General features: G+C 40.2%; 1 protein-coding gene across 1 annotated transcript; it reads left to right on the forward strand.

Annotated features, from left to right (window-relative positions):
* Positions 1 to 1,963: 1,963 nt before the first annotated feature.
* On the forward strand, positions 1,964 to 9,417 carry LOC128332136 (vomeronasal type-2 receptor 26-like). The gene is made up of 4 exons (XM_053266495.1): positions 1,964 to 1,980; positions 4,269 to 4,496; positions 5,695 to 5,821; positions 8,178 to 9,417. Exons 2-4 carry the CDS (start codon positions 4,419 to 4,421, stop codon positions 9,077 to 9,079), a joined length of 1,107 nt encoding a protein of 368 aa, XP_053122470.1. The 5' UTR covers positions 1,964 to 1,980; positions 4,269 to 4,418; the 3' UTR covers positions 9,080 to 9,417.
* Positions 9,418 to 12,287: the final 2,870 nt, after the last annotated feature.

Here is a 12,287-nt window from a genome sequence, read left to right on the forward strand (position 1 = left end):
ATGGTTTTAAAAAGTGATAGAAAAGACTTCTATCTGCACTATGAAAATAATAAATTTCACTGGCTGCATCCAGACTAAATTACTCCATAGTCATGTTTTGGATGTATTCTACTTAATTTCAGTAGGACTATTCAGGAGTAATTTAGTCCATATGCCAGCCATTTATTTTATACTATATTTTATTGCTCTCAAGGTGCTTTGGACTCTTGAAAATGCTGCAGTAATTCCATTAATTGTTATTGTCCCTTCCCTGCTTTCCACTTCTCTTTAGCTTATCTATGGTCCTGCTCCAGTGATGAATGATAAAACTCCTGGACTTCCCTTCTATCAGATGGCCCCCAATGAAGAAAGTCAGTTTCAGGGAATTCTTTCTCTGCTTCTGCATTTCAACTGGATATGGATTGGGATAGCTGTAATGGATAATGACAATGGCGAAAGATTTATACAAACTGTGGTTCCATTGTTTTCTCAGAAGGGAATTTGTTATGACTTCATAGAAAGAATCCCCCAAGCATCCTTTCTCACTGATGTTTTGGACAAACTTCACCAAGGAGCGAAAATGCGTGATAGAATTATGAAAAGCAAAGCCAATGTAGTGGTTGCCTATGGAGAATCATATTCCTTGACATTTTTTAGATGTTTGTCATTTTTATCAGAAGAGTTGACAAGCTTACCAAAAGGTAAAGTGTGGATAGCTACAGCCCAGGTGGATTCCACTTCCCTGGTTTTGCAAAGGGACTGGGATGTAGAAATATTCCATGGCGCAATATCCTTTACTGTTCACTCCTCTGATGTAGCAGGATTTCAACAATTTGTTGAGACTAGAAACCCTTCCAGCGACACAAGAGATGGTTTCATCAGAGACTTCTGGCAACAGGCCTTCAATTGTGCATTCAAAAACCTAATCGTAGGCAAGGCAGAGGGAAATATTTGCACAGAGCATGAGAAGCTGGAGAGTCTTCCTGGGGTTCTTTTTGAAATGAGGATGACTGGTCACAGCTACAACATCTACAATGCTGCCTATGCTGTGGCCAATGCTCTGCATGCTATGCGTTCATTTAGGCTCAAACACAAGGCAATGCTAGATGAAGAGGGACTGAATCAACACATGTGGCAGGTAACAGGCTGTATATCCTAAAGCCTGAGAACATAGTATTATATTTCATAACAGTCTGCAATCTGGGCAGTAAACTGTGCATCATGTTCCTTCCTCTCCCAACCAAACAGAAATTACAGAATTGTTCACATTTCTGTTTATATAAAGCCAGAGAGGGCTTTTCTCTATGTGATCTTTAAATTTAGAACAGACATAGTTACACAGTTATAAATTCATCCCTTCTTGATGTCTCTGTTCCAATATTGCACTAGTTTTTGCATTAGCACAACAAGGTACACAACCTGTGCCACACCTTATATATCTTCAGGGAATGTTTGCACAAGAACACAATATTTACATACAAACAAATGATAAAACTTTGTTAAAATGTTGTTTTAAAAGTTGTAAAAACATTTTTAAAAACCAGACATTACAGTGTCAGACACCAGCCTTAGTAATGTTCCTACTTCTTCCATGGATCACCTGCTTATATGGTTCACAGTTTTAATTACACATACTCTGGCAGTAATTTCAATCAACAAATGAGGTTAACAGGTAGGTAGATGGGTGGGGGGAAAGGGATAAAGAGAGCTAAGTTCACACAGCTGTGTGTCTGTGTTCCTACATGACATACTCCTTAGCAGCCAAAATACTTCACAGTCTCCTTTATCTCTTCCCTACCATTTACAATTGGTTTGGGTTTATCTATATATATAGTCTCTCTAATCTTTATTCATAGTAAACAATGCTCCACCTCCATTATATCCACCTTAATGCGCATTGTTAGTCAAAGCACATGATGATGATGCTATTTGGTCATGTGTGCTGGCCATGGCCTCTCTCTCTTCACATATTTTGTATCTGCCAAGTGTTCTTTAAATCTAGTGAGTAACTCTCTTCCTGTTTCTCCAATATAACACACACACCCCCATTCTTTACAAGCTATTCTATATGCTACTCCTTTCAAACCACAACTCCCCTTCTCCATTTCACATATTGGGCAGTCTGTCTTGTCACATCTCCTATCATGTAACCTCATTCTCAACGGTTGTTGTTCCAGTATCTTAGCTGACTGAACCACCACATTGGCCTTAATGTCATACTTATGTAATGTTCTCTGGTATTGTCTAACAAGATTGTCAGATACAAAGGGAATTTTCAAAATGGGTAAGCCTGGTACAAATTTAATTTCTGCTATTCTCCTTAAAGGAAACCTGTAGCCATTACTCTTTCCCAATGCTATAGCTCTTTCTTTTGATTGTTCTTTATATTCTTCTGATGAGACTGTTACTGCTCTTTTAATTATGTTCTCTATAGTGTGAGTTTTAATAATATGTGGATGTGCAGATGTGTTATTAATAATCAAGTCTTTCTTTGCTGGTTTCCTGTACCACTTAGTCTTGGGACTACTCCCCCCAAGATGAATTTCCACTTCCAAATACTGTAACAAACCCAATACATTGGGACTCTCTCTAGTTAACTTTATGCTTCCTACTATATTCAGCCTCTCAAAAATCACATCAGCTTGTTCTCTAGACCAAGTTATGATTATTATTTCATCAGTATATCTTTTATATTGGAGTATATTCTGTTTTACACATTTCTTTTCTAGTGTGTCCATATAGCTGACAGCTAATAATGGGGCAAGATGATTGCCCATAGCAAGTCCTGTCTCCTGTGAATAAAATTTGTCATTAAATTTGAAAACATTACATTTTAAACTGACCTCTATCACTTCCTCTATATCCCCAATTGTAAATCCATAGCAATTTACCTGTCTTTTACTCTTCCTCAATAGCCTAACTAAACTTCTCCTGCTTCCTTATCTACATTAGTATACAGTGCCTCTACATCAAAACTTTCCATGTGGTATTCATTACATGGGTTATTCAGTTTGGACAATGCCAGAGTGTGTGTAATTAAAACTGTGAACCATATAAGCAGATGAGCCACAGAAGAAGTAGGAACAAAACAGAGGCTGGTGTCTGATGCGGAAATGTCTGGGTTTTTTTATGCTTTTAACAACATTTTAAACAATGCTTTTACAAGGTTTTATCATCTGTTTTTCTGCAATAAATTTGAAGGTCTTAAAGAAATACTTGGGAGGCTTTTTAAATATGTGTATTGCATTGCCATCTTACGAATTTATACAAGAGAACAGTTCCAAAAATCCCTCTGACTTAGCACAATTATGTGAACTTCTTGCACTAGCAGAGCGTTGTTGATTGTACAAATGCTTTGTTAGTATGGATCTCAGCCACTGTATATAGTTTGCTAAATAATGAAAAATATGACCACATTTATTCAACAGGGAGAAGTCATAAAGATTGTAGATGTATGCCACATATATTTTCATTAAAGAAGAGTTGGTGCACTTTCTAAGCATTTGAAAGCTTTGATTGTTGTCTGGAAAGAAATGATCTTCTTTGATTTGATATCCTTACACACACACACACACACTCACACACACACACACCACAGCCCAAGGTAGTAACTCTCCATTTGAATGGACTGGCAGAAGTACTAAAAAGATGGAGTTAGTCCAGTGCTGGATTTAGGCATAAGCTAATTAGGCTACAGTTTAGGGCCTCACATTATGAGGGGCCTCTGAATACAAAAAGAGAGAGTAAATTTCAAGTTTTATACAATGCACTTTCATTTAAATGTATTTCTAATGTGAATAGACTGCATGAAAAAACCTGTTTTTTGTTGCATCTTTGCCAAGCAAAGGAAGAATATCACATAGTTGTGCTAAAAATTGGGAATTTGCAAGATGTCACAATTGCACAACAGCACACTGGTGCATTTGCACAGAAGTGTCATTGAAAACAAAGAAATACCACAATTGCACAGTGTTGTGAAAGAGCAAGTAGCCTAGGGTCAATGCAACACTATTCTGGAGTTCCAGACTTTGTTCACGTAGCTAGTATTCTGCAAGTGTTTCATTAGTCAAGATGTCATCATTGTAACTACTTAAGTGAGATTCTTCAAGGAATTGAAAATGAACTTAAATTTAGCACCAATATTTTAAGGCCTGGTTGGCTCCAGAGGGATAAAAATTAGAGTTCCATTGATCCAGGGCAGATGTTTGCAAATCTCAGTTTGATAGTCCCAGCAAACTCCTCTCCAAATGTACAGTTCTCTGATCTCTCGATTTTCCTTTTCCATCTAGCTCCATCATTTTCTGAGAAGTGTCTCCTTTAACAACAGTGCTGGGGACAAAATTTCATTTGATCAGAAAGGGGAGCTGGTGGCTGGATTTGATATTATCAATTGGATTACTTCCTCAAACCACTCCTTTCAAAGAGTGAAAGTTGGAAAGATGGATGCCCAGCTTCCTCCAGAATATGCATTCTCAATCAGTGAGGATGCCATCACATGGCACAGATGGTTTAACCAGGTGAGTCTGTTGGGAGCTACTAAATGCAGTCTGGCCTCTACTATGGATGTGCATGGAACTGGCTGTTCTACTGGTTCGATGGTGGGAGGTGTCTAACTTTAAGGGCGGGGAGGGTGCACTTAGCACTCCCACTGCTTTTACCCTGCTGGTGTCCATTTTTGTCAAAGCCCATTGGGGTGGCAGCGTACCTCTCTGCCGCTCCATTGCCCCCATTGCCTGGATATAAGCGGAAGTATCTGGCGTGCACAGGCACGTCGGATACTTTCAGTTATATCTGGACAACAGGGGCAATGGGGCAGCAGGGAGGTATGCAGCCACCCCAATGGGCTTTGACAAAAACGGACGCCAGCAGGGTAAAAGCGGTGGGAGGGATAAGTGCACTCTGCCCCGCTCTCACAGCAGCACCTCCACCAACTTCAAGCCTCCCCCACATGGTTCCACACACATCCCTTGCCTCTACTTGTGGGAGGGAGGGAAGAAAGGTCAACTCTAGAGAACGGTAAGAGAGAACTGTGAACTGTGGTGTGAAGTTTCCTATATGTTGATAGTTACTTAACCATGTCATGCTGATCCTTGCAGGAAGCCATTGTTTCTTACAGTTTGATATTTATTTCAATAACACTTTGACCATGCATTTTGCATCTTTACAAAAATAAATGCAGTGTGCTTCTTTTCATCAACTCCTGTCATAAAATGCCACAACTTCAGAAACTAAATTCAAAAGACAGAGCACTAATGATAAAATCTTTACTCTGTCAATTTTAATAATTGAGCAGAATGATAAATGCAGAGATAATTATCTAGAACTTTATGTATATATAATAATGACTATTTTAAAAGAACAAAAGAAAGTAGCATCAGCATATAGTATATCAAATGATCTCTATGAGAACATACATACGTAGGTGGAAATGGCATGGAATCTATTTTCTCTGTGGCTTAGTCCTACATGGTCATTCTGGAAAATGGTGGGTGTGACCTATCATGGAGGTCACTTACACTTAGTTGTCACCCTGCTATGATTTGTTCCACCTACATAGTCCCAGCATTTCCAACAGTAGCACGGTGGCCTGGATTAAGACCATGGAACAGTGGCTTCTGTATGCTTCAGTAATGTACAAAATGCTTCTGGAAGCTTAAGGATTCTGAGCTAATTATTAAATAAGTTTATTATTGTTCTATTTCATTTATGGATTAGACACGGCCTGTTTCTCTGTGTAGTGAGGTTTGCCTTCCTGGTTCCATCAAGAAAGCAAAGGAGGGGAAGCCATTTTGCTGCTATGATTGTATCCCCTGTCCAGAAGGGAAGATTTCAAATCAGAAAGGTAAGGAATATATGTTTGTGGAATTCCTTTCCCAGATGAATTGACATGGTGAACACATGGCAACCAAAAATGGAACAGACTGCCTCATGTCAGCGTAGGCTCTCCTTTGTTGGAGATCTTCAAACAGAGGCTGGATAGTCACTTACAGGGGTGCTATAGCAGTTTCCTGCTCTGAGCAGAGGGTTGGACTAAAGCACTTCCAAGCTCCCTTTCAACTCTCAAATTCTGTCAAACTTGAGTTTTGAAAGTGGCATTGTGTCATCCAAATTCTGCCACCACTGTAACTTGGGTTTTGTGCTGTGGCCACTGCCAAAACCATCGAGAGGGTTGCTCAGACAAGCCCAGAAATGCCTGGAAGGATTGCTTCCCTGCAAAATGTAAGTGCTGCACAGGTAGTCAGTGGGAAGTTTCTTCTTTTAAAAAATCCACCTTTTCCCACCTTGAGCTTATTCTGGTATAAAAAGTAATGCAATCAGCTAATTCTAAGTGGCAGAATCGTCCATGCAAAATGTGGTATCTCTCTGCAAGTCAGTGAGAAATATCTTATTCAGAATCTCTTCTAAAAATAGAATAAGGAAAAACAGTCCAGGAAAAAAACTTCCTTGAGCAAGTTCTGGTGTAAAAAATTAGTAATAGAGCATTGCAGCTTATCTGCTGCTGGTGGTGGTGGTAGTGGGAGTGGGGGAAGGCTCCAAAAGGCCATTAGGTCCAGGCTCCAAAATTCCCTAGATGCACCACTGCCTATGTCTGCCATGCTTCTTGCTGGCCTCCTCTCTGATTGGGATGTTCAGGGAACCAGTTTGGAGACCCTTTATGGGCCTCTGAACCAGTTTGAATGACCGGCAGTTCTGCCGATTCGAAGGTGGGGGGTGGTGGTTTTAAGGGCAGGGAAGGGTGCCCTTACCCCTCCTTCCACTTCCCCCCACTGGTGCTCCATTAGCAAAGGGTCCTTCGAGGTGGGAGTGTACCTCCCTGCCACCTTGTTTCCCCATCAGACACCACATCACTAGAAGTACCTGACGCGCCTGCACATGTCGGCAGGTATGCACACGTGCTCGCAAGTGTGACATGCTGGTTAAGGTTGTCCAGTGGTTGAGATTGTCCAGTGTTAGCAGTCAGTATGCTGTTGGTACCCATCTCTGTTTGTCCTGTTATTCACATCCTATGTAGAGAAGACATCCTTGAATTCATGCCAAAAATGGGCAATAGGCTGGATGAAGGCAGATAAATCTAAGTTCAATGCCAGATAATAATGCCTGGCTAATAGGCCAGATGGAGGCAGATAAATCTAAATTCAGTGCATACAAAATGGATTTAATGATGGGTGGGGACCCCATAGATTGCCTGGATGGAGAAAACCTGTCATAGATGGGTACAAGTTCATGGTTTGAGAGTATTTGGGGGTTCAGGTTTCTCCTAAATTTTCTGTAATGTAGGTAGCTGTGTCATGAAATGCCTCTTCATAGGTTTGTCTGGCATGGTGGCTCCATCCGTAGCTGTATAAGGCAATAACTAATGTAATGTCTTAATTAGACAAGTGTTCCATGTGGAACTTGAAGACTCTTCAGAAATTTCAACTGGTTCAAAATTATACTGTCCAGTTAATGAAGGGCACTAGTCATTTTAGCCCTATGACTCTTTTTTGAAGCCATTACCTTGACCACCTATTTATTTCAGAGTCTAATTCAAAGTTGTTTTTAGCCTGATTCAAAGCCAGCACACCTTGCTCAGAAAGCACCTTTGCTATGGTAAGTAATTTGAATTTTGAGATAAATCATTGCTTCTATAGAGGTCAGGTTGGTTTACAGTATATGGGAATCAAGTCCTTTCTGTGTATCCTCGGAGCACTAAAATAGTGTTCCAGTGGATGTCTGTTTCTCTCTTTTTCTGTCAGTCTCCTGAAAACAAAGATAATTTGGATCCAATATGATTTTGACAGTGCTATTAGCTGTGATTTTAAAATAACGAAAATAGTCTTGGAAGTTGAATTTTCATTTTAAATTGCATGTGCATTAAGAATGAAAATTGTAAGTAGTTTACATAAATGCAATAAATAAATCAACTTAACAATTCTCTGGAATTTCACCATAATACCTTAGCTTTATGGGAAGAAGCAAAACAATTCATTTCTTGCTACAAAATGAAATCATTCAATAACATTATATTTAAAAATATTCTCTATGTGTGTGCTGGTAATGTTCACTATCATGCCTTTCCTCTCACATATTAAAGGATCAGAATGGAATAACTCCTCTGTATCAAATTGTATCAAATGGTTACTTTATCTAAGAAACAGAGAATGTTGGGGTGAGATTTATAGAGAGGGTGCAGCTGAGACCACTTCTTTTTCTTCCAGACATGAATGACTGTTATAAATGCGCTGATGAAAAGTATCCAAACAAAAAACGAGATTCTTGCATTTCCAAGGAGGTCAGCTTTTTGTCTTATGAAGAACCTTTGGGACTTAGTTTAGTTTGTTTTGCTCTTTTCTTTTCTTTCAGCACAATCTTGGTGCTAGGAATATTTATGAAGCACCATATCACTCCTATTGTCAAAGCCAATAATCGGAACCTTACCTACACTCTCCTTGTCTCCCTCCTGCTCTGCTTCCTGTCTGCATTGCTGTTCATTGGCCAGCCAGAGAAGGTGACCTGTCTCATCCGACAAACAGTTTTTGCCATCATCTTCTCGATGGCTGTTTCCTGTGTGCTGGCAAAAACTATCATGGTGGTTCTGGCATTCATGGCCACCAAACCAGGATCTAGGATGAGGAGATTGATGGGGAAAGGACTGGCATTTACTATTGTTATTTCTTGCACCATTAAACAAGCAGGCATTTGTGCTGTGTGGTTGGCAACCTCAGCTCCATTTCCAGATGCTGACAAGCACTCTGTGATTGACAAAATTATAATTGAATGTAATGAGGGGTCTGTCACTATGTTCTACTGTGTCCTGGGGTATATGGGCTTACTTGCCATTATCAGTTTCACTGTGGCTTTCTTTGCCAGGAAACTTCCAGACAATTTCAATGACGCCAAGTTTATCACTTTCAGCATGTTGGTCTTTTGCAGTGTGTGGTTGTCCTTTGTCCCAACCTACCTGAGTACTAAGGGGAAATACATGGTAGCTGTGGAGATTTTCTCCATCTTGTCCTCCAGTGCTGGGTTGCTGGGATGCATCTTTTCCCCCAAATGTTACATTATTGTGTTGAGGCCAGAGATGAACAACAGGGAGAACCTCATACGACGAAAAAATTGACGTCTGTTCATTGTCCTGTTTGTAAGGTGCATTCCACAGTTGTGTAGATGTATAATTCTTGGAATTTTTGACTGCTTTCTAATGAGAATTTTCCTTTTATATATCTCCTCCTTAGAGCTGTCAAAGTCCTATCTCACTCAAGATTTACCCAAAGGGAAACTGTTGTGTATGTGCAGTATTTTCCCATCAACATCCTGAAGCTTGACAAGCTTGAGAAGGTCTTGTTTAAACCCCCACATTGGTTTTGATTTCAGAAACATTTAAATTACTCTTGGGTATCCTTGTGCCCATGTGAATATTAGCACATTGTCCATTTTTAATCAAAGCCATGAAACCTATTATCTTAAATTTCAGGAGAATTGGACAAATAACACAATGGACCGGGTCTCACGATCAGTGAGACCCGGTTTAGGGCGCTGAGTGGGAAGAGTGGGCTAAGCCCGGTCTCCCCGCTCACGAGTGGGAAGGGAGCCCTGGGCGGCCAGATCAGCCGCCCACATGATGGCCAGCTCTGAGACGGAGCCGGCGAGGGCTGGGAAGCTCGGGGGCCACACGGCCCCCAGAAGCCCCAGTATGCCCTGTGTGAGCGCGCAGGGCATACTGGGGAGACCCCCGAGCTGGGAGGCAGCTTTTAAGCCTCCTGGCCGGGGGTCTACTCACGAGTAGCCATGGTGCAGAGCCGCAACACGGCTACTCACAAGCAGATAGGCCGGGTTTGCAGAGTGCTTGCTCCACAAACCCAGGCTAAGGGGCTGGCTACAGGAGCGGGTTAGCCGCTACAGAACCACCGGGCTAGGATTTTCCTAGCCCGATTTTTGTGATCATAAGACTAGCCCCAATGTTTAAAATGAAATTTGTCATTCAACGCCTTTTATTTGAATACAGTATTGGAATATTTTCAATTGTAAGCCAAGTTTTCACAATTTTTAGCAGGGTTTTTTTATTTAACAAAAATTTCAAAATTCATCAAATACCAGGGATTGATAAATTCTCTTCAGATTCACTACAGGGCCCCCCAAACTCCTTCCCCACATTTTTTTTTCAGTTTTCAAGGTTCTAGTACCTTGATTTTTGGTAATTTTCTTTCAGTTTCCCCATTCACATCTATGGGGTGACTTTACTGATCCATTTAAAACAAACAGATTTGGATTTTACCAATTTTTACCAATTTGGGGCAATTTTGGTTAAAAAAAAAACCCACCCAGATTTTCAAATCTGAATTTGCACAAGCCTAATTACCAATGTAATCCATCCTGGTCTCTAGGTGGACTGGAGGGATGCAATGCAAATGTCAAAATGAGCCACTGGACATTTGGCAATTCACAATGGACACTAAGCCTCTTCCCTCCCTGAGAGCCGTACCTTCAGCCTTGCACTTTACCAGAACAGTCTGTCCCAGCAATACTAGATTTTTATATTCTCAGTCATTATTTCTACCTGCCAAGCAAGACATCTTCTGATGGTCTATTTTTAAAATTTAATATTTCTTATGATGGTCTATTTTTAAAATCTTTGGCTTTGGCCTCTTCTGTACTAATCCTGCTGCTTTCCCCCCAAAATACACAACACTTGATGCAGTTGCCAGGTTCTGCCTAATTGCTAACAGGATTCATAAGACCATCCTTTGCACCTGAACAACTAAGTATCACTATCTATCAAGGATAGCTGTTATAAACTGAGTTAATTTCCCTTTTCTTGTCTCCCCATAAATGATGTTGGTGTTTTCCCCCAATATGTTTATATGTTTCTAGGAACTTCTAGGAATTTTATGGGGGGGGTTGTTTTCACTTTTGCTCTTCTGTATTTGCTGGTCAGTGACCAAAATAAAATTACTACTACTACTACAGTGCACCACTGCAGTTGTGGAATTAACTCTGTAGCCAAATTTTGTTATATTGCTCTTAAGATGTATAATGAGAACCTATAGTCTCTTATAAATTTGTTTTGCCTTTTGCATGTATGGATTGTTTGGTCTAGGACCGTAAATAAGACTTGACTTGACTTGACTACTACTACTACACAACACTGCCCATCTCCTGCTTCAGCACCACCCTAGCTCGACAGATATGTGCATCTTATTCAGAGAGGAAGTGATACTTACACTGGAAACAATGTACATTGTGCTCTTAAAGTGCATGCATGCTGGGCTAAATATATGCACAAGCATGCTCTTGCACAGGATCAGCCATGGTCATGGTCAATCAGCATGGGCTGATTGGGAATACAAGTGTGAGCCTGCATAACATGTCAACATGTCATACTTTAATATATGCCACATATAGTTCAAGCCATCAAGTGTCTTGTGTCTTTATTCTATGCTGTGGGGGAAACTGCTTGTCCCAAATGGAAAGGTTATCAATCAAACTCAAGCCTGTATGGTCAAATAGTTTGGAAACATCGTTATCCTCAGTCAAAAAAGAGTCTCATTGACAGTAGTGGTTAACATTAAAGAACTTGTGAAAATCTGATTACCAAGCCGTTGTTTGTATATTTAATGTAGTTCAACTAGATGAGAAAATAAGGCTGACATTAAACATCTCCAAATGCACCTAAAAAGGAAGTAGCTTTGGGCCTATAGTACACTCAGCACTGACCATGACTGCTCAAAATCTCATTTAAATTTATGTAAAATAACTTCTTTAGGAACTTCAGTTCCAACGTGACAAACATGTTTATTTCTATAATTCATCTGGGATCATCCAACTTTGAATTGGTGTTTACCTCACCCACTAATTATGAGGAGGATTGTAATTAATGTTGATGCTTGCAAAAAATATCCTATGTCATCAACAATATAACTGATATGGCAAAAAAATATAATAGTCTGTAAAGGATAGCAGAAATATACACTGAAGCATTCTGAGCTAGGGCTAGGGACGAGGAACATATAGGGATCCTCTAGTCTCATCACACATATACTTTACAGTTATAGGCTCCAAGCTTTAGGCCCAAACAGTAGTCTGAATGGATATTCAAGTGAGGCTAGTTTCATCATGATGACTCCACTCCTGTAGATATGGAGTGATGTGGAGATGGAGATGGAACTTCTCTCTTAATTTCTGGGTTGCCCCAAGGAAAAAGCTCTCTTATCTTCAAATTTCAGGCTTTCTCCCCAGGAGAAATTACAGAACATTTTCTCAGATGGTTTCTTCACATCCTAGGATGTGAACAGGGGAATCTATGCTTAGTTGTAATAGTTGTATGTAGA

The sequence above is a fragment of the Hemicordylus capensis genome, chromosome 6 (assembly GCF_027244095.1).
Source record: "Hemicordylus capensis ecotype Gifberg chromosome 6, rHemCap1.1.pri, whole genome shotgun sequence".
In the NCBI taxonomy this organism is placed as follows: domain Eukaryota; kingdom Metazoa; phylum Chordata; class Lepidosauria; order Squamata; family Cordylidae; genus Hemicordylus; species Hemicordylus capensis.

Coding starts and splice junctions, on each gene's coding strand:
- LOC128332136 (XM_053266495.1), top strand. CDS start 4,419: ATGGATGCCCAGCTTCCTCCAGAATATGCATTCTCAATCAGTGAGGAT. Junction 4,497..5,694: donor GGCACAGATGGTTTAACCAG/GTGAGTCTGTTG, acceptor TTTATGGATTAG/ACACGGCCTGTTTCTCTGTG. Junction 5,822..8,177: donor GAAGATTTCAAATCAGAAAG/GTAAGGAATATA, acceptor TTTTTCTTCCAG/ACATGAATGACTGTTATAAA.